Below are 25959 nucleotides of genomic sequence, written 5' to 3' on the forward strand. Positions count from 1 at the left end.
TGCCAACCCCCATCCCCCCCAGCAGCCTCAGGGGTCCTGGGCCACCCCCCCAGCATCCGCGGTGTCCCTGGGCCAACCCTCCTCCCGATTTAGTCAGGCGTATATAGTACAAGTCATGGATGGGTCACAGGCCATGAATTTTTGTTTACTGCCAGTGACCTGTAAATGACTTTTACTAAAAATACCCATGACTAAAACATAGCCTTACTCATCAGGGGATGTTCTTACAACTGGACGCTGGTGGGATGCAGAGATTCCTTGACCACTCCTTTCCACTAGACATAAACCACGCACTATGCTTTGGTGCAAAGAAGCCAAAAGCAGAGCAAGGATCTGGTACAGAATCTCTAAATATTTAAGACATATAGCCAAAAGCTGCTTTACTAAAAATCTTAGATTTGAATGTTTTGCAAAGACATACTAACTCTTCCATATAAATATGTAACTGATTTCCAAGTAGGAAGATGCAGTACAGTCTATTCTTAAGATGGTGCAGCCATCCCAGAACACATCTCAACCAGATTAGCTTCCTAAACAGCCTTGGTTTTATAGGACTTAAAAGTAGTCAATTTGAAATCAGTCAGCTTAAGAGTCTTAAGCTCCTTCTTGTTCAGCTTCAGCATACAAAGACTTGCTGGAGATCTGAAAGATGTAGTAGCTACATTCTGAGATTTCTTTTGGACTCAAAACAGACTGACAGATGTATTTCTTTACTGAAATGAAAAGCAGAATATAAGCTTATAAAGCATAACTATGAACAAATGACTAGTTTAAACAGGGTGCAAACATTGAATTCTTTGATGTGGTTTGAATCATCTGGTCCCATCTGCTACCCTAAACACCTTTATGCATTTCACTGTCTCTCATTACAGGATAACATGGTCTATATTATATTTGGAGCGTTGAAATGGGAAGCATAGGAATCTATGGCCTATATCCTCTTTTGTACATCTCATTATCTACACACTCACATTATCTTCGTCTGCAAGTAACCCACTGAAGTAAATGGGACTTTTTGTGTGGTTAAGTGCTATTAAAGAGTAGTAAAGGTGTCAGAAGGTTGGGATGATCAGTATTACAGTGTGTGATTCTTCAGAGATCTCTGCTTGAAGTACACGTGGGCTCAAGACTCCACAACTGATCACATCTGGGCAGACTGCTGAGTACATGTGGAACACCAGTGAAGTCAACAGGTCTCTGTGCAGGTGCAGAAGTCAGCATACTATTAATTGCTGCATGAGGGCTTGGGTGCCTATTCAGAAACATTAAGTGACGAAATAAAGCATGCATAGCTGTACTAATTTTCTTAATCATGAATCAAATGTCTTAAGTATGTCAACGGAACTGGTGCTCATTAAGGCTTACGTATGACAATTCTGCAATTTTAAAATCTCTCTCTTTAAATTACACGGTAGCTAAAAAGTTTGTAACTTTACATTACAAACAGGAACATGTATGTTATTTTTTCAAGTTCACATAACACAGAGTAGTTAAGTGGACTTCTGTTAAAATGTTAAAAAAAAATAAAATTAAATTAAAAAGCCAGGCTGTGACTAAGCATGAGATATTTTCAGGCTCATGGATTTTTTTTTTTTTTTTTTAAGTTACTGTGTAATGACAATAGGGTGTCACAATTGTGGCTTGGGCGGTCAGGTCTTGTGGTCAGAGCAGTGATGGACAAGTCCAGTGGTTTGAGCAGTGGCAGTCAGAGGCCAGGAATGGTGTCAGGAACCAGGAGTCAAAGACAGAGTGAGGAACCTAGGGTCAGGAGTCCAAGATCAAGCCAAGAGGCGGGTCTGCTACTACAACTGGCAGGGGAGACCATCTTGTTGTACAGACACTTCCTGGAACTCCTCTTGGGCTTAAATAGGGTGCCTGGGCCAATCAGGGAAGCTATCAGTTTGTCCTTCCGAGATGGTACTTCCTGTGGGGTTTGTCCCAACAGGATTTACATAGGCTAATACAAACAGCCCTACTGCAGCTGCTGGGTAGTGGTGTGGACATGTCTGCTGTCCCACAGGGCTAAGAATGGAAAGCCTATCGCAACCTCAACTTTAGGGTCAATTCTGTGACAACAATTTTTATTACATTCAGTTCTCATATTGTGCTTTCAACCTGCAGATGCCAAACTGCTTTCGAGAGGTGCTTTCCTCATTCTATAGATGAAGAAACTGAAGCATACACAAGTTCAGTGACACCCGAAGTCACACACCAAATCAGGGCAGAGCTAGGAATAGAACAGAGATCAATCTCTTTACTCCCCTCATCTATCATCTATTGAATGGGTCACTAACTGCCATGATAATGAAATTACAATTATTTATTTATATTACAGCCACATGTTGACCCAAATCCAATGCTCACAGGATTCTGTAAAAGGAACAGAGTTTGCAATAAAATCCTCAGAATTAATTCTACATATACATCCTTCAGTACAGCTATCTTTCAATCTCCAGACAATGAAAGAGAGAGCTCTCTGAGTGATCAGACCTTGAGGCAAAAGTATGGCAACACTTAATACTACTATTTGTAGTATGCTACATATTTGATGTATGCTACTTTACATCTTCAAAGCTCTTACAAACATTAACTAATTAATCCACAAAACACCCTGTGAAGTAGTTAGTGTTACTACCCCTATTTTACAGTTGGGAAAACATATATAGAGAAGTTAAGAACAGTCAGGAATCCTTGTTTTGCAATAACCTAACCAGGCAATGTATGAGAAAATGTAGGCAGAAAACAAGTGTTCAAAGTGGGTGACAGCACTTATTCTCAATTAGCTTTAAATTAGCTTTAAATGGTTCTGTAAATGTAATTTTCAAAAGTCTGATTTTTATAGTGCCATACTACCTCTTCAACTTTGTTTTCTCTTCCCTCTTTCTATATTTTTTCACTTTTTCTAAAATCATGAACATTTTTCAAAATAGCTGTGCCTTCTGGTCTAACCCCATGTTTCCAATCTCTTTTTCTACTGCAGATATTTTCCTCCTTTGGTTTTTAGTTTTCCCTGGAGTTTCAATTCTTTCCCCTTTCAGTACATTTACTGTAGCGCTTTTAGGACCCAATCCAACTTCCATCAAAGTCCGTGGGCGTCTTTACATTGGTTTCAATAGATATTGGAACAGGACTGTAATATTTACTTTTTCCTGATTACTTATTGTCCTTTCTTTATGCTATTTCATCTACCCATTCTTCTCCTCCACCCTCCCTCTTACTGCCCAATTCCCTTTTTCACCTCTTTCAAACAGGAGATGTTCAGCTAATGGCACAGTTCAGCAGTTGCAGCACAAGCCAAAACGGTCTCTGAGGCCGACCTTTTCCTCTCAGGCTTTTTACCTGTGGGTCTTAGGACATGCCCACACTTACAGCACTGCTGCTGCACTGGTACAGCTGTGCCACACAGTGCATGTGATGAAGACACTCTACGCCGACGGGAGAGAGCTCTCCTGTTGGCATGAAAAACCCACCCCCTTGAGCGGCAGAAGCTGTTGGTGGGAGAAACTCTCCCGCCGCCATAGCACTGTGCACACTAGAGTTTACGCCAGCATAAGCCGTAGTGTAAACATAGCCCTAGAGTGCAACATTTACAACAACAACAAAAAACAGACTGGTTTTGCCTGGTAAGAAACCGAAACCTGAAAAATCTCAGTCTGAGTACTCACTGGATATGGAATACTCTTTGCTCAAAGGCATTCATCCTTCTGCCTTCCAAGTAGCCATTCAGAAGGTTTGTTTCAACAGATAAGCTTGGTATTTATATCACCAGTTCAGAGAGCGGGAACGCTATCTGGGCCAGAACCGTGGGTCCAAGCTGCGACTGGTGCAGGATTCAGGGTAAGTGTGTGGAGGAGAGAAAAAGCAGCTTTAAGCAGCTGTAAGCTACACTAGGCCCTCCCAGGAACGCCCTACACTTGGCAAAGTAAAGTGGATGGCATAGACTTAACTACACTGGCTTTAGACCAGCTGGGGACTCCCCCTACATCACAGGAATCCCTGGCTGGCCTGTTAGAGAAGCTCTCCATCCCCCTTGAGTGGAACAATGCAAAAGGGATAGAAATGGGAGCCAGAAGCTGGCACTCTGCATCTGTCAGCCTTTCTACATATGGGTTTTCTGTTGCACCATCACAGTAATATCTTGGTATTCCCTAGATAAAGTTGGTCTGCCCCCACGATCTTTAGTGGGCTTTATGGAGCTTTCTGCTCTTCTCTTTCCCCTAATTATAGGAGGCCTTGCTTCAGGTTTGTGGCGTTTTTGTTCTTGATTATAGTTTATCTGTTTTGTACATGTACCTAAATCCTTCTGGATATGGTGGAAAAGCTTCCTCTCAGAGATGGATCTTGCAGCATGTCCTAAAGGTGATCAGCCTGGTCGTATTCCATCCCTTAACCAAGAATGCTTTATCTTAGTCTCTCACACATTTCGTCCTGGGCTTTGTGAACTGCACTGTCACAGAAAAGTAGAGCATGGATGGAGATCAGGTCACTGACATATCTGGGTCCTGACCTGCTTGGGGCTTTAAAGATTAGGATCAAAGCCTTAAACCAGAAACTGAAGTAGTCTAGAAGCTAAACAAAAGTGATTGCAATGTTTCAAGGGTGTTCTAAGTACCACTAGATCCAAGTAGTCATAGCTGCTTTTCCCTGACCCATTTCAGTGCTAATGAGGACTAGAAGAACAATGATGCAACTCCAATGATTCAATTAGTCTTCCCAATGCAATCCCACAATACTTCTTGTGACACTCAGGAATAGCCCTCGATAACTCAAGAGAACCATTTCTGCAACCTGTCAGTCAACCCCAGATGCCATCCTGTTCCATACAGGCCCAACACAGCAGCTAAGTCATTACATGGCTGGTCTTGGCTCCACTTGGCACCCTCTCACCCATCTTATTAAAACCACATGGCATTCAATTATTTAGATTAACTTTTTTCTTTTCTTTTTTTATTTAAAGTAACCTGATACACAAGGGGATGTGTTTGTGCCTTTTTTTTTGCCTCTTTATGACTGATGGAGGGCACATGAAAGGCATCTTTCCTCTTTTGGAATCTTTTCTTACATTAGACATTTTTATTGAACTCAAATGCTTGAATAGCAAGGAGAAGAACTCTTAACAATTCATCATCTTCATTGTTCAGGTAAGAGCTGAGAAGAGAGACAGCTTTCATTTCAGACCCCCAACAAGTCCATCAGAGAAGACCTGTCCTGACTTTCCTGATACTTCTCAGGGAAAAAACAAGCATGACTTACACATTTCAAAAAAAACCAAACCAAACCAAAAAACCACACAAACTAAATGTTTAACATCGTCTTTATACAACCCAATCTATTTTAATCCTTTGCAGGTCATCTTTAATCAGTATATGTTCAACCCTTGAAACGCATAAATTCAGAAAGGAGAGAGCTGTGCCTGAAATTGTGGGACAGGGGCCACAATACACAGGCATAACAATCGTAGGAGGAATCTTTGTGTTTGGACATGCTGATCTTATTTGCACTCACCACACTAGCCACCATGGACACACTAACCCCTTTGGGGTCAAGAAGTTCAATAACCATTTAGCTATAATATGTAACTTGAAATAGCTCAGTTATCTAATGCAGAACATTCTTTAGACTGTTTTCACTATGGGGAACCTGATTGGGTCCTGCCTCGGAGCAGTCTCCTGCTTGCTGATGATCAAATTTGGCCTCTCTATCCATTTCTGCCCTTTCTATCTTGTTTTCTCCCCTCCTGATTGTTCCCATCTCTTTTCCTGTCCTTCTACTGCTCTGTTTACACCTCTCCTTGGCTTCCCCTTCTGAAAATGCGATACAAAGAAATCAAGTCTCTGATGTTCACAAAAATTAGCCTCATGTGTAGTTGTATTATCAGGACATATGCAATTGGATTATCCTAAATTGCTATTTTATAAGAAAGCATATTCACAAAATAGAAGAATAAAATCCATGGAACTTTCCTGATTATAGGGAAAAAATATTTTATTTATGTCCCTTTGTGACAAGACCAACCTGTAATTTTTGCAGCCTTTTCCTCCTGATTCACTCTGTTCTCTTCATCTTCTTCATTGTCTTCCTCAAAATCATCTAAATTTCCAATGTCGGCTTGCTTCATACTCATCAAACTAGCCAGGCTCTGCATGTCTTCATCTCTATACCACAAATTCCAATACATCAAACAAATCATTAAAAGGCAATACTGTTCAAGTCACATTTGATAGTATTTTAGGGAAATACTATTTTTTCAAAAAGAAGTTTCCTTTTCTTTACTAAGGGCCTGCTCGAAAACCTTTTGAAGTCAAGGGATAGCCTTCAGTTGACTTTGATGGGCTTTGGAAGTAGTCTTGAGAATATTTATAAGAACAAGAAATGAATATATATGTTCATACTGTTAATTTATAGATTACAAGTTTCCATTGCCAAAAACTTAAAAAGCAAAAAATGCTTTCATTAAGGGTCAATTTAATCCTCTCCTCTTACAATTTTTTAAATCAGTCCTGAAGTTATACGGAACAGTAATTTATTCCCTTTGGGGGTCGTTCAATATAAGCTGAGGGTTTTTGGTCAGACCTAGTGCCTATGAACCACCACCTTCTCCTCAGACTCACACTACTGTCGGTGAACTAGAGTTTCTTTCCTAAATGCACGAGTACATAAACAAGAAAAATGTTTATAAATTATGGGCCAATTACTGCCCTTGCACAAATGCACCACTACAGTGTGGATTACAACCGAATCTTGATGAAAACATGGCTGCAGACAAAAGATTTAAAGCAGTGAATGTTCTAAAGTGCTATTTCCATAGCAACCAATGTGTCTTCAAGTTCACAGTGTCATTCTCGAAGCATGGTTGGACTCAATTTTTTTAAACTATTTTAATACCTTTCTATTGTTTAATCAATAGTAGTCTATTCACTTACTTGCCCAAAGCAAATTCTTTAAAAATAGGTAAGTAAAAAATATCATTAATTTCCCCCTCTCCATGTTACGAGTTAACCATGGTAAAATAGGGTGCACTGATTTTGTGCCTGGGCTCATATATTTTCATGACAATGGTACAAGGTTACTTTAAAAGCCATCCTATATGGCAGTAAACTAAAGATCAAGTACAAACCAGGCCCAAATCCTGCATAAAAATTTACACGAGTAACTTTACACATCTGCATAGTCTCAATGAGTTCAGTACTAAATAAATTGTGAGCTCTTTGGGGCAGGGATAGTCTCTTCCTATATATCTGAAAAGCACATAGCACAATGGGACCCTGATCTTAGTTGATGCCTCCAAGTGTCACTGTAAGATAAATAATAATTATTAATACTAATAAATATCCAAGAAATCACAAAGGTCCCTCTCTTACTGGTTTCAAATAGTCTTCACAGAAAATTCCGTACATTGGCAACTGATAACTAGAGAATCTTCTAGTAGCTGTGAGGGGGAAAGTTCCAAGATAAGAACCTATCAACTAACCATACTGAGAAGGACAATCCTCAAATCTTACTCTCCCTGTCTGGATAATTAATAAGTTCAATTCTAGTCTTTAACCAAACAAATTAAATGAAATGTAGCATCAGCACAGCCAGAATACCACATTTTACAACTGGATATAAATTACAGGTTCACTATTCCTCTGGAGACAACGAAGACCGGGAGCAAAGAAAACTATAAAGCTCATAAAGGACCTTGGTGTCAGGGTGTAGCAGGTTATATTATTTTCCCTAGAAAAGCATAAAACCCAGTCTAGAACAGATATGGAGATTCTGAACCTCACTTTACAAAGTTACAATGGCTATGAGGAGATAAAAGCTAATCCTGCAACTTTCTCTTCATCCTTGTTCCATCCCACCTGTTTTTCCCTGAGCCCCGCTGCCTCCCTGTCCGCCTCCCCATTCAGGGCTTAATTTGTCCCAGGGCTTGCCGTAGCTGAGTAAGTCTGCTGTGAAAAGTGATATTAACAAACATACAAATATTACTTTTCACAGCAGAAGACTTACCAGCTAGCAAGTCTTAGAAAAAGAAAAAAAAGCACAACCAAAAAAGCAAAACAAACAACAACAACAAAAAGACTAGAACATGCAAAGTGCCTTATTTGTGTTTCTATTCTGTTTAGGTCCAGTAAAGAATAGAAACTGTAAATTATTTTTATTACTGAGTGTGAAAAAACCCCTACATAAATAAATTACAATGATTTGGACATGTATATGTGCATATTTATTTGTTTTTCCTAAAGTTAATTAAGTATTTTAGGAAAAATTGTCAGCATGACCACCAGCAAGAGTTGGTGGCCGTACTCTGAGGCCACCAAAAAATTTGTAATGAGAACCCCTTACTTAAGCTCACCCCATGCTTAACTTTAAGTATATTCTTGAGTCCCATCAATTTCAATACAATTTAAGCACATGCTTAAGTGCTGTCCTGAAGAGATTTGTTTTCATGAATCAGTCTAACACCATTGTCGAGCAGTCTAAGACAGAGGTTCCCTGTTGATAGTGCAAGAGGAGGCTGGTAACCAGCTGATGGCTCCTTTCCCTCATTTCCAGCTGCTAAATTGTATTAAACAACAGCTATAAATACAATACTTTTCTAGTATTTTTACATGTCAGTACAGTCAGTAGTTTCCAAAGGGATGTTATGAGATGGCAAATGGGAGAGAAAGTTGTCTGTGTAATTGTGAGTGGAAGGATAGGTGGTCTGTGAAAATCTCTGTGCCAAAATCTGGCCCACATGAAGAAACAGTTTGGAAATCCCTGTACCAAAAACAGTTCTGGGGTAGAAAAGTGTGATATATAAGGCTGGGAAGGATCCACAGATACCATCAAGACAGCCAAAGCTGCCCACAGGCTGTTAACATTCCTGAAAAAAATTAGCATGTGAAATAGACCACCTTAGCAATAGTCTCCCTGTCCTATTGCCTCTCTATCCTGCCAGCCCTATATTCTGCCATGAGGAAGAAAGAGAGAAAAAAGGGGCTAGTTTGCTGGGATGATTTGGGGAATTTGTACAATTCTGTGTGAGATTATGAACTCTCTATATGTATTTTTACCAAGGTGCAAATGCCATTTTGCATTTCTCTGTTGTCCTTTTACCTCCATGTTGGACTGAAATTCCAAAGGGTACTGATATAAGGCGGACAACAGAGGGTCATTAATCTGGTTGGTCCTCGATTCAAAGACAAACATCCTAAACAACAGGTGGCCTCCCATCCAGAAGAATTGGTTTGTGTGGGGAGAGGCTGCCTGGCAACAAAGTAGGGGGTCTGAGCACCTGATCCAGGCATCAAATGACAGAGGGACTAGAAAGTTATAAAAGGCCAGGAGCTTGTCTATTTGGGGTCTTCAGCCATTTTCACCAGCTCAAGCAGAGAGAAGCTGCTGCAGAATCCTGATGAGGCATAGGGGAACCCTGCCTCCCTGAACTATAGACAGTCCCCCAAGGACTCCAACTGAAGGGAGAACTAGAGTGAGGGGCACTATGTTCAGGATGTTTGTTGTTTTCTAAATGAGCTGTGCTCTCTGGTGCTTTCTCTCTGTTAAGTAATGAAAAATGGTATTTTAGAATCCTCTGCGAAGTGTATCTGCATGTGTGAGGTGCTACACTTATCACATGTCCCAGAACGGAAACTGTAAACCAGACAGCTCACACCTTACGTAGGATTCTGGGCAATGTGCAAGAGCTGCAGGGGAAGTTTGGAGGAGCCAGCACTAGTTTCAGGGTCTAGATCAAGGATGGTCAAACTTACTGACCCTCCGAGCTGCATACGATAATCTTCACAAGTTCACGAGCCATGCCCCAGCAGGCGTGCCCCACGGGCTGAAGTCCCGAGCTCCCCTCCAGTCTGGTAGGTGGAGAATGGGAGAGTACTGGCAGCTCCGCGAGCCGCACTTTAACTGTAAGAGCTGCATGCAGCTCATGAGCCACGGTTTAGCCACCTGTGGTCTAGACAGTTGGATAAGGGGGGGTCCCCACTGCCAAGAGGGGTATCAGATAAGAAGTCTGCTCCAGGAGTGAATGCTGAAGATGCAAAGCCAAGGACAGTGCTAAGACTCTGCCCAAGCAAGCTAAGAACACCTATAATTCCATGGCTTGATCCCTCACAGCAGTCTGGTGAATGCCCAAGTACGGGCATTTGACTCAATTTGTAACACTTGCCAGCCACTCTACCCAAGCCCATCTCAAAACAAGGGATGCAGTGCCTGGAAACCTACAAATAAAATGAGGAGGGAAAGATGATCTGGAAAGATCATTCATTTCTTCCTCTTCTCTGAAAGCTGCTGAGGTAAGCAAGGTGTGTGTGTGTACATGCGTGTGTGTACGTGCATGTGTACACAGGTGTGTGTGTGTACGTGCGCAAAGCAACAGCTCTGCAGGGAGAATGGGAAGATCAATGCTCAAGTGAGCTGGCTTCACTGGACGTTCTCCTGATCAACCCAAGAATGCTCCCTCTGTCTACGTCTTATACTCCATCCTCACCCATCAACAAGTTTTGGTTCTCTGTGTGGGTGGATGCTAGGGATGTCTCTAGCTGAGCACTGATGTTGCACTCTATATCCTCCTCCCCCACCTGCTCCCTTTCAAAGCTGAGAATATTTTTAGGCAGCTGCTTTTTAACGTATTAATACGGTAGAAGAAAATGTCTTGATCTGAAGAACAGTAAACTATAGTCAGAGTAAGAAATTACGTTTACTCAGCCTCAGAAACAAAGTATGACAGGAATGATTGGTATGCTGAAGGATACTCTCAACTCCTGCCACTCTATACAGCTAGAGTGCTCGCTACCCAAAGAGGTCTTTGAAAGGCAACACAAAGCAGCCTATCTGGTGACAAACTTACGTAGCTTTTCCTTCCCTCAGGAAAATACATGATAATGAGAACTGAAGGGTGGCAGATACAACTTTCTTAGATAAAGGCTTGAATTTTAACTTGACATCTGTCTGTGTAGGCATGGGGCTTGCATATTGCTTCATGTTGATGCTGCTGGTGGCAAGTGCTTTTCTGCGTCCAGAAGGTGATTCCTGAAAGTAAACATAAACCAACATGAAATAACTTTAAAACATAAAATAAAGAGGTGAAGAGTTGTAACACAGAAACCAGCAGTTTCATAAAGAAGAAGAAAAAAAACTACCAAATAGATCGACCTCATTCTTTTCTCCAGTGGAGAGGCAGAGTGGTCCAGTGGATTGAGTAGTACCTGGGAGACAGAAACTCCTCAGTTCTAAACCTGGCTCAGTCACAAAGGGCCTGATCCGAAGACAATGGGAATCTTTTAATTGTGTTCAGTGGGCCTTATCATCAGCCCTTAAATCACTAAGGTTTAGATCCTGCACTACGATTCACATGGTGGACTCTTACGCTCCCTGAGGTCAATGGGACTCTGCGTGGGCATAAGACTCTACCCATGCAACTCCATTTGCAGGTTCATACTCCAATTTCCACTCTGGAAAACAGGGCTGATGGTACTTACTCACCACACAGAAGAACAGTGAAAATTAATATTGAAAATTAATATTTCTATGTTGCTTTGAAAAACACATAAAGTACTATGCAATATTAAGTAGATAAGTACTATTTTGAGCTGCTACTAGGAGTTTAAGCATTGAGTTTAATGTTGAAATATTTTTCAAAGCTATTTTCTTTCTAACAAGCATAGTACATGTACAACCTGAGTTGCAGATTTCTGACGTTAAGATTGACAGTATTTCTAGAATGTCTATAAAATCTTTGGGAGAGAAAAAATTAGAGTAAGATCAAAGCCTGATTCACATATGAAGATAGAGGTGTTCTAAAGAATTCAGATATAAATTAATCTAAACTACCTCTAAGAATCTACTACACAGTTTTGTCTCTAACCCTCAGCATAACAGAAAAGAAATGATATGTACATCAAGTTCTAATGGGGGCGGGGGGGAAGAAACTGCTGTTAACTTTTGAAAAATGTTCTCACAATAAAACTACATTTTACTGCGGTCTGCAATTTGTCTTGAATAAAGACTACTAATTCAATCAAAACATTCAAGCATCCCTTTTTCGAAGTACTTGACATTTCTGCCCAGTAGAATAAGTCAGAATGTAATATGTCATCCCCAAAGAATACCTTGTTTAAAAAACTAGCCTTATCGGTCAGATTATGCACAGGAATATTATACAGAACTATTAGTGCATGTAGCTACCTTATGAATGAATTTCAAAAATGCATCAAACACTTGAGAAGGATTTAGGCCCTCTCAGAAGAAATACTTAAGAATATGCAAATACTCTCAACTGAATCAAGTTGAACAGATGCGACTATCGCAAACAATACAAGTGCTCTTTCCCTGGCCACGACTGTCAATCAAAGAAAGAGATTAAGGTCCAAGGTTCTGACAATGTGTAAAATGAAGAGTATGATGAGGGAGTTTCAATCTATTACTGATATGAACAACAACAAACTGTTATTGTACTGTACCTTTACAATAGCTAAATACTACAACTAATTTAGGATTCAAGATTTACTGCAGCATCTGTTCTGAAAGTAATGCGTGAGAACTGGCACAATATTTTTTTGTTTGTTCTCTACACAAATCCGAATAAGCAGTTTGCTTCTGAACAAGAACATGTACCTTGCATAATAATTCTTTGCCTTTATTACAACACTGCAGTCTAACAGTATCACTGAAGATCAGTTGTTTTCATTCAAAACCTTGAAAGAGGGCTGTTTTATATTTCTATATTTGCAAGTTTCAGATTTTTCTGTTTATGGTCTGGATGCAATTTTTAATTTTAAACAATTGGCTAAACATTTACTTAGCTAATAGCTTAAAGTATTTTTAATAGTTGTAGAGAAAAATAATGTTTTGTAGCTTCTATTTTTGTCCTGCAGAATGCCTAAAAATGTTGTAGAAGATAGCACATGGATAATTACAAAAGTGTAACTGATATGGCAAAAACGATAGTCTTATACTGGCACATGTACTTTTTTTTGTCAACCAGAAAGGAAGAAAATAAAAATTACACAACAGTCAGAATTATGCTTCATTTACAGTGAGACCAAAAATATACTATTCCATTGTGTGGGCTATAATGATTAGGAAATATTTGTCATATTTGTACTCAGTTTCCTTTTTGAGTCAATTTGGATGGGTTCACGCTTGCAACCATCACAAAAAATCCCACCTTAGTCTGTTCTAAAATTTTATAATTATGGTAACTGTTATTCTTATCTAGAGGGTTGCTATTCAATGTATGTCTGGGGTTCCTTTTCATTATTTCAATGCACTCAGAACCAGGGAATCTGGTTTCGCTTAAACCCATTTACAATAAAATGACAGTTTGATGAGACACAACTACAAATAATGCAACAGAATACATATCTTGTTAGGTACCCACTCCTTTCCCCTTATTAACACACAAAAGGAACAGGCTAGGAAAAATCCTCTTGACTGAGGGACAATGACAATCCCAAATGGAACAAATTAAATTTGCTTACCTACTCACAGCCCTCTGGATAAGTTGCTGATCGGCAACAAAATACATGAGCGTACTGATCAGCTGGTGTGTCTATTCTGATGCTGACAATGAAAACCAGTCTCCCACCTCAGTATCCTTGAAATCACGAACAAATGGAAAAAGAAATGGATGCTCACCCAGCCTGTTACTTGGCTGAATTCCTCCTCTCTCTGTTAGTTGCACTCTATAATGCACTTTGTGAAGAGTGCATGTGACTGATGCAATATGAGTTCTGCTTGCACTGAAGTATGGGGTACAACTGTAGTTCATTGACATTTACAGTGAAACAGAGGGGGAAGACCAGCTTCCATTTGTGACAACAGTTTGAGGTTTCATGTTCTCTGTGTATATAAAATCTCCCCACTGTATTTTCCACTGAATGCATCCGATGAAGTGAGCTGTAGCTCACGAAAGCTTATGCTCAAATAAATGTGTTAGTCTCTAAGGTGCCACAAGTCCTCCTTTTCTTTTTGCGGATACAGACTAACACGGCAGCTACTCTGAAACCTGTCTTTGGCCAAGTTAACTTTTAAAAGGTTTTTACCAGACCAGTTTCTAGCCCTGCACTGCAGCTGTTTTTGTGCCAGTGTAATGGTGCAAATCAGCATCAAAGCCAGCTACCAGAGATTTCCCACAGTCATCCCCAGTGCCGAGAAGGAGAAGGTACATTTGCCATCCACTTTTACTTACAATTTTCTTGACCATTTAATTGAGGGAAGTCCTAAAACAAATATCACATTCACCTAAATTCCAACTTACTTATTTTGTAATTAAAGGCATGCTATGGCTAGGAAGACATGTATGTAGGTTTGTTTGGGACCTGCTTTCAGGTAAGTGCACTTTGGGGGAGGAAGAATGTGCTGTGTGTCTGTTTTTTGCCCTGAGGCCAACTGAGAATAGTGGAGGGCGGGAGGTTCCCCTAGCCTATCTTCCCCTTTAAAAAGGACACTGTCAAGATGTTTAGAACCTAGACTGATTTTGCCATAAAACTTCTGGAATATAATTCCATGGAATATGCTTTCAACTATGACATACCCTACTTTTCTTTTCTTATATTGTCTTTGTTAAATTTATTAATAGCCACCTTCTATAGCATTCAAATGCACTAAACAAACAGACATTTTCTCAAAATTCAGCATGCTCTGAAAAGTAAAATAGTCCACATTACAGTGGCTGTCACTCTAGAATTGGAATGGAACATCTTAAATCAGTAGAGAAAAGCAATAAAACAGGACAAAAAGCATACAGATAAGATGTAAATGGGCAACTCCATCAGCATGCCAGGATGAATGGTTTTAAATCAAAAGCACAATTTATAAAGCTACTACATCCAATATAAATATGGGCAAAATTGTTAAAATACAGATTAGTATTATACCTGGTCTCATACGAGAACATGACATACTTTACAGAAGAGAAACCAAGAAAGCTCATCGTATTTGTTTTTTCTTTTGCTCAGTGTTTTTCAAAACATATTCTGTGATGCATTTTTATATATAAAATGGCAACCATATCTTAAAACATGTAAGGTTCAATTATCCCTCCAGATATCACATTACACATGCATAAAAATTCAGTTTACAAGGTACTTGACAATACACACCCAAATATTTGTAGGCAGGATTTAGCTCTTGGTACAAAACTTGCTCAACCACTGAAATGATACAGAATTAGTGAAGCAGCATCTTTCTAAACAAATAACGATGCGGACATCGTAAATTACTAACTGAAAAATAATGATAAACATAAGGTACACAGCACAGTTAGGTTTCAGAGTAGCAGCCGTGTTAGTCTGTATTCGCAAAAAAATCCATCTGATGAAGTGAGCTGTAGCTCACGAAAGCTTATGCTCAAATAAATTTGTTAGTCTCTAAGGTGCCACAAGCACAGTTAGAGGAAACTAAGCCATACTTGGGTATTAGTAAGCAGTTTTAGACTGCTATAAAAGAGTGATAGAGTTATCTAATGCATATAGTCATTTACTTTTTCTCATACTATATGAGAGGGTGTTGGATCAGACTGTAATTCTTGTATTGGGGTACATGGACCACTGGTAGTCTGCAGAGAGCTGGTAATATTGGCTCCACCTCATTCTACAAATTTCAAGGCTCTTTACTATAGAAAAAAAATGAGAGCGTGAGCATCTAGAAAAACAGGCTGAATCCCCTCCTTTCCAGCTATCTCCATATAGAGGGGAAAGAAATAGGAGTAAAGGCAACAGATACAAATACATAAATATTTTCCTAATATTACTTTATCATGTAAGCAATTGTTATAGTTGCCATAGGACATTGCGTGAATTGTAATCACAATGGGAATTGATCCACGTAATCACAAATGGGACAGGATACAGTTCATAAGACCCCTCTGCTATCAAAATGAGTGTTACACTATAAAAAGAGTTTGAGATCCCCTCTGTTAGAAAAGGCCACACACAGAGATCAGTTGTGAGACTTATGGGTAATCTGACAACGAATAACTGGAACTGTAGACTTATCTTGAGTTATTTGCAAACACTCAAATATTGATATGCATTCAGATATTTGCAATATTTTTTAAATAAAGTGGTACGTCAGAAGCCTGCTGAAATTCCTTTGAGCTATGGTAATTATTGTACAGCTCTGCTGACATCAGAAAAAATACAGAAAATAAGGAATGCTCTTAGAAAGCACCTTAAAAATTATTATAGAAAGAAGTTTACCTGAAAGGAAAAAGAGCTCAAGTCTTGTTAAAACAAAAACCAAACAAATATAAGCAGATAAAATAAGATTCCCTTGATAGTGCCATCTGCTTGGGAAAACTTAAGTTTCTTCAGAGTACTGAGTAAGAACTGGCAATATACGTTACCCTTTAGTTTTTCTGAAAAATAAAAATGATCAAGAAGCACTTTTACACATACACAGAAACTCCGAGTTAAATGTATGCTTTTATACTCCCACACTACTTCAAGGAGAAAGCCTTCCCTGCTGGAAGATTCAAATTATACCAAATTTGTGAAAACATTTAATCATATCCTCCTCACTACCCCCAGGATGTCTGCTAACTATGAGTAATAAAAAGCAAAGCCTATTGTGTTACTAGGTCACTAGTGCAAAACCAAACTCAAGTCAATAGTTGATTACTAGCAAGCTGATAACCTCTGACTATTCCGTGGCTCAAATGAAATGAGTTTCATGGTCTCTCTCCAGTCCTCCGTGCATAAGCAAGGACATCAAAATACCTTCACAAAATAACCTCACAATTGGGACTGTTGGTCTCACTGGCAATTTCAGGAGACAGGCAAATCTTTGAATGAGGATACAGACTCAATTATATGTTCACCTCTAGAGGTGGTCCCTTCATGTCAGGATGAATTTTCATGGGAACAGCACTCAGAGAAATTTATAAACATTGACAAAATCATGATTACTGAAGTCACTGAAGGTGCACCCATTTTCACTGCCAAACATCTGACCTATTGATCACAGATGTTTCAGGGTCCCTTGATACAGGAAGCACATTTCACTCTTTCTTTCACTGCATAAAAAATTGCAACAAGTATCAGACATCACAAAAGTTACCAAATCATAAGCTCCAATTCTGCAAAGTGATCTACATGTTAAGTATCCATATGGTCAGATCTCTTGCATGATCAGGCTAATGTGAGTAAATACAATAAAATACCAATGTATTCTCTCAGACGCTATGAAGAGACTTGCGTGTTAGGTAGCACCTTTTGTTTGCCCACCACAGTGGACATTTCTCAAACAAAACTTAAAAAAACCCAAAACAAAAAAACCCACTTACAAGGCAACTAAACACAGCTCATTTGTAAAAAGCAGTGAGTATCACATCCCAGGACAGAGCAGAACCAACTCTTCTCCAAGGCAATTTAGTACAACTCCACTGAAGTCAACAGAGTTGAAAGAGCTGTATTACAAAACATTTGAATTTGGCCCCCTAGTTTAGAGGAACCCAGATAACTTGGAACTATACATATCTAATGCAGCCTTCTTTTAAAGACAGAGCTTGTCAGTCCTTTGTTAGGGGAGGAACAGATAATTAAACAGACCGTGTCCTCTTCGGACATAAAAAGCTTGCTTGTGGATGTTGTTTACCTAAGAAACTGCTTACCTCAAAACAAATCTGAATCAAAAGCAAATGAACTGCACATTTTTCCCATCTGAGGGGAAGTTTTCTAGGTGTAGCTATGAAATATTTATACCCTGCATAAGAGCCAATGAATCAAACACCATGTAACAATTTTTTTTTTAATTTAACAGCTCTAATACCTTTGTAATCAAAGTTCAGTCTTATCATGGCTCTAGTCTTTTAATTAGATTGTATATACACAACTGACAATTGAGTGTATTCTGGCTGTTTAGCGTTCACGTTTCTGATGGGTCAGAGTATATTCCAGAGTCTGTAGTGTCACAGTCCATTGTATTTCTATCATCCAGTTGAATGGCAGAATCTCTGTCCCAGTAAAGACACTCCTGATGCTACAGCACAATTAAAGCATAGCAGGAAAAAAAATTGCAGCATCATTAAGGGTTTTTTTAAATTGCAAGTTGTGATGCTCAACTTGGATACTGTCAGAAACTGTGAGGAGATGGTCAGGCCTAGTTTTCAGAGCTGGAGCAGTCAGGCCTAATGGTCAGAGCTGGAATCAGGAGTCCAGGGCAGGGTTGGAGTGAGACTAGAGCACGACTAGCAGCAGGGTAGCGGCAAGAGCTGGGCTGGAGCCAGAGCAAAGCTGGAACTGGCTACGGGTTGGGGATTCTGTTGCCACTGTCAGGCAGGAGTGAGTTCCAAGCCCTGGAATGACACTTAGTGGACTGAGCTGCTGTTCCTCCCGTGAGGCTTATACACCTGCTCTGGGAGTCAACAGCCCAGTTCCTGGCTTGTGGATTGGCTGGAGCTTAAAACAGGAGTGACTCATCACCAGACTCAGGAAGAGAGGGGAAACATTTTATGAGTCATCTTAAAGAAAATACCTTTCAATTTTCAAGCATTGAACTGTACGGCCATTTCCATGAACAAAACACTTCTATCAGACTTGTCATTATGGGAAAAATGTTTATACTTGTGTGTCTACGGACAGGCACCTGCAGTGATACAAGGCACCTATATAAGTAACCTGATTTCTCTTGAGGCCAATAGAAGTTGAGGGCTCTCAGCATTTTGAAAGTTAGCTCATGATTCTAGTTTGGTCTACAGAGTAACACATGACCCATAAGAAAATATCAAACACTACTCCTGAGCGAAATCTGCCCTGCTGCGCACATGCAGACTTCATGTCCCGTACAGAATTCTTTTTCTTTGAAGAAAATACATGCTGCTGGAGAGGTGCTGCAGTTACACCTTTCACCCACCAGGGATTGCTGTGGCACCAGAACAGAGGGCAGTCACTCCTGGTGGGGAGAGAGAGGAGAAGCTGCGTTCCTCACAGCACTCTGTCCGTGGGGCCAGGTGAGGAGGCACAGGAAACTGGGGGGGGACAGACAATATGGGGTTGCTGGGGGTCATAGACTGGGGTTCAGACTGGGTGGGCACTAAATGCGAGTGGGGGTGCAGGGCCACATGGGCATAGGAGGGAGGGGTTGGCTGAGTGGGGGTTAGGGTTACCACCTGGCCGGTATTTGACTAGCCTGGCCAGGTTTTTTTATGGATTTGCAGTTGCCGCAAAAATAATTTAATCTGCCTGGGGAAGGGGGAGGGAGGGGTTTATGTAGGTCTAAAGATTTGCATTATCATCGCAATACACTGGGATACCTAATGTTAAAAGTTTCTGTGTCCAGCCGAAGATGCTGCAGTGTTCCCACTTCCACAGTTTAAGTGATAACAGATCAAAATTATTCAAAATACAGCAGCGGTGTGTCCACCAACACATGCATGTGTGAAAGTGAGTTTGAGTCATGCGAGAGTGAGGAAAAGTAGAAGATATCTTATGGAGGATACGGGCAATGGTGCAAGTGATCTACTACACCCCCACTCAAAAGCATGCACAAGAAACTTCACATTCAGTGACAACTGGCTAAATGAAACAGACTATAAAGACAGGTTTCAGAGTAACAGCTGTGTTAGTTTGTATTTGCAAAAAGAAAAGGAGTACTTGTGGCACCTTAGAGACTAACCAATTTATTAGAGCATAAGCTTTCGTGAGCTACAGCTCACTTCCTCAGTGAGGAATGGGAATGGGCATTTCTGCCCATTTTTGCTGCTCCTCAGGAATGGCCTGAATGAAATGGTGATTCAGCAACCTTTAATGGAGTTTTGGCTTAAGCAGACCTTGCTATTTATAACTACAATTATAAAAAACCTTTCTAGTTAGCTTATTTTCTGTAACTACCCCACTTCTTGATATCAAGTCTTTGTCAAGGTTAATGCAAAAAGAATATACAACTAAGAGTTAGCTCCATATAATTTACAACCTCGCAACGTCTACTAAGTTAGAGAGTCAAACAATTTGAAAATTTTTGTTCTGAAAAGACACTCACTATGTACCTATGATGGGAAAGAGGGAATGCTACAGAAGCCGCTACAATACAACTTTAGCTCCTAAAACCTGAGCTCAACTTGCCTACGTTTGTTTCCATTGCTTGTTGCTTCTATCAACCTGCACCTCAGAAAATGAAGAATACAATAGCCCTCCTTCCTATAAACACAGAAAAAATTTGTGAAAACACAAAAGAGCATGTTTTCTTTCAATAAAAACTGAACTTGTGGCTGAAAAATCTTATTATGCTTTATAATTATTTAAGTATTTAAATATCAAAGAAAATGTCCTACTGATTTCTTTCGGGAAGGGATTTCTTTTCTAAAGGGAAAGTATTGTAGTAATCATTATCCAAGGAAGATTAAATCTAAATGGGGAATATAACAAGTTTCCTAATTTGAAATATTTTGTCAAAAGGAAACAAAAGAGCTTTGTCTGCCCTTACCCTGTGCTTGAATATGAACAGAGCACAGAGAGTGATCTTCTCAGAAGTTGGCTTTTCACACAATCTTTAGCAGAGCTGCTGAAAGATAACTAGAACTTAAATGGAAGCATTCTGTTCTTTACACCTACTCAGAAGACAATTCTTTAGACAACACAACTTACACTCTACCTTCCACTTCTTAAAAGATTTTTGACAGTGGCACCACAAAGCCACTGGAAAACACAGATATTGATGATTTTACTTTCATTTGCTACCCAATTCAAAGTTACTTAATTTTCAAATAAAGCTATCACACAGCATATGAAGTCAATAAACATGTACTCACAGCACCCCGAAGAAAAATAAGTTGGAAAGTTCTGATTCCTTCAAAGCCCGGATGCTGGCCCTTCAAGCTGCGTTACAAGCACCATCTTGCTTATGCTATGCTGAAAAGATCACTGCTTCGCTAGCAGAGCAAAATGGATCGCTACAGAATTTAATTTCTGAGAGTACAGAGCAATTAAATGCCAAAATAGACAAGGTATGGGAAGCTCTCTCATCTGTAAAGAGTAAATTAAAAACTATGTCAGTTAAAATAATTTAGACAGACGGATGGAAGATTTGGAGGGCCGAATGCAAATGGCACAATCTATGCTGAAAACATGTTTAAAAGCAAATGATGGTTCAAGGTATCCAGAACATTTATTAAGAATTGTGATGTATTTGAAAGGAGAATTTAATGTTTAAAAAATTCTTCCACGTGTCAGGAAAATTGGAGTTCAAGGCATAGTGACTGGAAAAGGAAGGTACGAAAGTCATGAAAATGTTAGAACAATTCCTTTAAATAGCTATATTTGGACCCATATATAGGTGAATGTATATAAACTGATGAATGATTAAATAGGAAGTTTCAGAGTAGCAGCTGTGTTAGTCTGTATCCAAAAAAAAGAACAGGAGGACTTGTGGCACCTTAGAGACTAACACATTTATTTGAGCATAAGCTTTTGTGGGCTACAGCCCACTTCATCAGATGCATAGAATGGAACATATAGTAAGAAGATATATCTATACATACAGAGAACATGAAAAGTGGATTAAGAGGCTAATTAATTAACTCCACTTTTCATGTTCTCTGTATGTGTATATATCTATCTATCTTCTTACTATATGTTCCACTCTATGCATCCGATGAAGTGGGCCGTAGCCCACAAAAACTTACGCTCTAATAAATTTGTTAGTCTCTAAGGTGCTACAAGTACTCCTGTTCTTTTATTTAAATAGGAAGTACTGTACCATATTTATTACCTAACTAACGACAGAGGATGTTTTCTGTAACTGGAAAGAAAATGAAAAGTGGTACCACAGGCTGCTTTTCTTCTTTTTTAAAAAAATTCCAATTGGAGTTTAGGAAATCGCTCAGATAAGAAGAAATTTATTGAAATGGACCTTTTAGATGAAAAAACAATTTGCAAATTTGCTCCACAGGACCAAATTTTTGGTGGAAAGAACAAAGTGTTTCTCTTAACAGACCTGTCTTCTGCCTTCATGATCCTTGGAAATCTCCAATGGGAAAATCAGATGGAAAGTTCCAGACACAAAGACTGAAATGCATTGGTAGTACAGTATAATCTTAGCTATGCCATTGCTGCAATCAAGCTGTTTGGTGTGATTAAGTTTCACCATGTGAGTTACTATACTCAGAAAATTCTGATAGACTATCCTTAAAAGCTTTCCTATACAAAACTGTCCAGAGACAACATATTCTGAACAAATAGTTTTGACATACGATGAACTGATACCTTTTCTAACAGCGTGACAGCTACTTTCTTGGGCTCCCTCAAATAGTCTTGCTTTTGTTTTGTTTGCATTGCTTTTTACTGTGTTTTCTGTCTAGTTTACATGCTAACTCAAATGATACCTCTCTGACATTAGTGAAAGGACTAGCCGATTAAAGAAAACTAAGAAATCACATTTGTTTTAACAACTCATCAACAGACTTAGATGAGACAAACTGAAGTATCTGCCTCTAAGTAAGGCTATCTTGATGCTTATCAAGGGCACTAGAGGAAATAGTCACAAGAAAATTGGACAAATTTAGTAAGCTGGGCAAGACTATTAAGCACTTTGATACTCTCACTTTCAATCAGAGCTCCCAGGTGCTCAAGCCTAACTTTAGATATTCATTTTTGAAAATCTTTGTTACAGTCTGTTTTGAACAGTTATAGAACCACAGAAGGGTAGGGTTGGAAGGGATCTCAAGAGGTTATCTAGACCGTCCTCCCACACTGAGGAAGTACCAATTATAGCTAGCCCATTCTTGACAGATGTTTGTCTAACCTGTTCTTAAAAACATCAAATGATGAGGATTCCACAACTGCCCTAGGTAATCTGACATCCAACCTAAATCTCTTTTGCTGCCTAATAAGCCATTTTTTTTTGTCCCACCCTTGGTGGACATGGAGAACAACTGATCACCGTCCTCTTTACAACAACCTTTTACATATATGAGGACTGCTACAAGGTGCCCCCTCAATCATCTCTTCCCTAGATTAAACATGTCCAGTTCTTTCAGCCTTTCCTCACAGGTCATGTTTTATAAATCTGTCATCATTTTTGCTGCTTTCCTCTGGACTCTCTCCAGTTCATTCACATCTTTCTTAAAGTATGGCGCCCAAAACTAGCTACAGTACTCCAGCTCAGACCTCACCAGTGCTGAGCAGAACAATTAACTCCCATGTCTTACATAGGACTCTCCAGTTAATATATCCCAGAATGGTATCTGCCTTTTTCACAACAGTATCATATTGTTGAGTCATATTCAATTTGTGATCCATTATAACTCCCAGATCCTTTCCTGCAGTACTGCTGCCTATCCAGTTATTACCCATTTTGCATTTGAGCATATGATTTTACCTTCCCAAGTGTAGTATTTTGCACTTGTCTTTACTGAATTTCATCTTGCTGATTTCACACCAATTCTCCAATTTATCAAGACTGTTTTGAATTCTAATCATGTCCTCCGAAGTGCTTGCAACCCCTCCTAGTTTGGTGTCATCTGCAAATTTTATAGGTACGCTTTCATCTCCATCATCCAAGTCATTAATGAAAATATTGACTGGTACCAGATGCAGGACAGATCCTTGCAGAACCTCACTAGATACATCCACCCAGCTTGACACTGAGCAATTCATAACTTCTCTTTGAATATGGTCTTTCATCCAGTTATACACCCACCTTATAGTAATTTCATCTAGACCATATTTCCCTTGTTTGCTTAAGAGAACGTTATGTGGAACTAAGTCAAAAGCCTTCATAAAGTCCAGATATATCATAGCTACTTCTTCCTCCTGTCCAGTAGGCTAGTTACCCTCTCAAAGAAGAAAATTAGATTGGTTTGACATGATTTATTTTGACAAATCCCTGTTGGCTATTACTTATCATCACCTTATTATCCTCTAGGTTTGAACAAATTGATTGTTTAAGAATTTGTTCCAGAATCTTTTCAGATACAGACGTTTGGATGATTGGTCTATAAGTCCCCAAGCTCTCTTCCCCTCCTCCACCCCATTTTAAATACAGGTACTATGTTTGTCCTTCTCTAGTCCTCTGAGACCTCATCCATTCTCCAGGAGTTCTCAAGGATAATTACTAACAGTTTCAAGATTGCTTCATCTAGTTCCTTATATAACCTAGGATGAACTTCATCAGGTCCTGTCAACTTGAATACACCAAACTTACCTAAATGTTCTTTAACCTATTCTGTCACTGTTTTATCCTGAGATCTTTCCCCCTAGTTGTTAATGTTGTGCTAAGCATCTGATCACACATAACCTTTTTAGTGAAGACTGAAGCAAAAAAGGCATTAAACACTTCAGCCTTCATTCTGTCATCCATTATTTACTCTCCTTCCCCACTAAGTAATGAACCTACACTTTCCTTCATCTTTCTCTTAATTCTAATGTATTCTAGAACCTCTTCTTTTTTACTTTTATGTCCCTAGCTAGTTGTAACTCATTTTGTGCCTTAGCCTTTCTGATATTCTCCCTATATGCATATGCTATTCTTATGTACTCATCCTTAGTGATCTGTTCTCATTTCCACTTTTTATAAAATTACTTTTTGATTTTCAGGTAATTAAAGAGCTCCTGAGGGAGCCATATTGGTCTCTTACTATTCTTCCTATCTTTCCTCTGCACTGGGATTCTTTGTTGTTGTGAACATAAGAACCACTATACTGGGTCAGACCAAAGGTCCATCTAGCCCAGTATCCTGTCTTCCAACAGTGGCCAAAGCCAGGTACCCCAGAGGGAATGAACAGAACAGGTAATCACTGAGTGATCCATCCCCGTCGCCCATTCCCAGCTTCTGGCAAACAGAGGCTAGGGACACCATCCCTGCCCATCCTTGCTAACATCCACTGGTGGACCTATCCTCCGTGAATTTATCTAGTTCTTTTTCGAACCTTGTTATAGTCTTGGCCTTCACAACATTCTCTGGAAAGGAGTTCCACAGGTTGACTGTGCATTGTGTGAAGAAATACTTCCTTTTATTTGTTTTAAACCTGTAGCCTATTAATTTCATTTGGTGGCCCCTAGTTCTTGTGTTATGAGAAGGAGTAAATAACACTTCCTTATTTACTTTCTCCACACCAGTCATGATTTTATAGACCTCTATCTTATACAGATGTCTATTGTCCGCCAGACTCCCACCACCCACAGCCATCCTGATTTTGCACACTTGCTATCTGGTTAGCCTAATAGTACCTGTACTGTAGATATGGCCTAAGAACTTGTTGGACAATAACTATCCTGCTGTATTTTTTTCCAGCAGATATCTGGGTTGTTAAAGTCCCCCACAACACCAGCTCCCTGTGCTTTGGATAGCTCCACTATTTGTTCTAAAAATGTTCATCCATCTCCTCCTCCTGATTTTGTGGCCTATAGCAGGCCCCTAACAGGACATCACCCATTTCCCACCCCCCTTTTTTTATTTTTGCCCTGAGACTTCCAATAGGAATGCTTTATAATGTGAAGGATCTTGTGAAGTGGGCAAGAGTATTTTTTCCAGTTTAAAAAGGGCAAAGGTACAGATTATCGGAAGTAATTTTGATACTTTTCTACACCCTGTCTCTTTCGCTCCTTCCAGGGGAGCATGCTAGAGGTTGTGCCATAGGGGACATAGAGTTTATGCCAGAGACAACATTTTGGAATATATAGTGTATTCACCTTGGAGTGGGCAGTTTTACTTACTGCTCAGCAAACCAGTCCTATATTTCCTCTTTCTTCCAGTTATTGGGTAAAATTAAGGCCTAGATCAAATGCAACCATATAGAATCACGAATTATGACTGGCAGTAATCTCCAGGGGTTTAACCACATTAATTTTGTTATCGAGTGAATTCAATACCTTGTCACCAACCATGAAATGGAGACTTTCTAGTACACTCTATGCAGCAGTACCCCATTAACTGTGATGGGAAAACTTTGAAGTGGTTATACAAGGCAAATGTATAAACAGCAGCAGCCTACCAAAAGAAAGTCCTTAGCTAAAGAAATTGGCAAACCAGGTAGAATAC

At 39.5% G+C, this 25959-nt stretch overlaps 1 protein-coding gene across 6 annotated transcripts in view; it reads right to left on the reverse strand.

Moving 5' to 3' along the window:
• Nucleotides 1-25959, reverse strand: part of EHBP1 (EH domain binding protein 1) — a 321365-nt gene that overhangs the window by 174795 nt on the left and 120611 nt on the right. For all 6 annotated transcript variants that reach the window (XM_073339536.1, XM_073339541.1, XM_073339540.1 and 3 more), the window contains exons 6-7: nucleotides 10832-11013; nucleotides 6016-6155 (exon numbers count right to left, since the gene is read on the reverse strand). In XM_073339536.1, coding sequence (XP_073195637.1) covers nucleotides 6016-6155; nucleotides 10832-11013 — 322 coding nt within the window. The remainder of the gene's footprint in view (nucleotides 1-6015; nucleotides 6156-10831; nucleotides 11014-25959) is intronic.

The sequence above is a fragment of the Lepidochelys kempii genome, chromosome 3 (genome assembly GCF_965140265.1).
Source record: "Lepidochelys kempii isolate rLepKem1 chromosome 3, rLepKem1.hap2, whole genome shotgun sequence".
NCBI classification, from domain to species: domain Eukaryota; kingdom Metazoa; phylum Chordata; order Testudines; family Cheloniidae; genus Lepidochelys; species Lepidochelys kempii.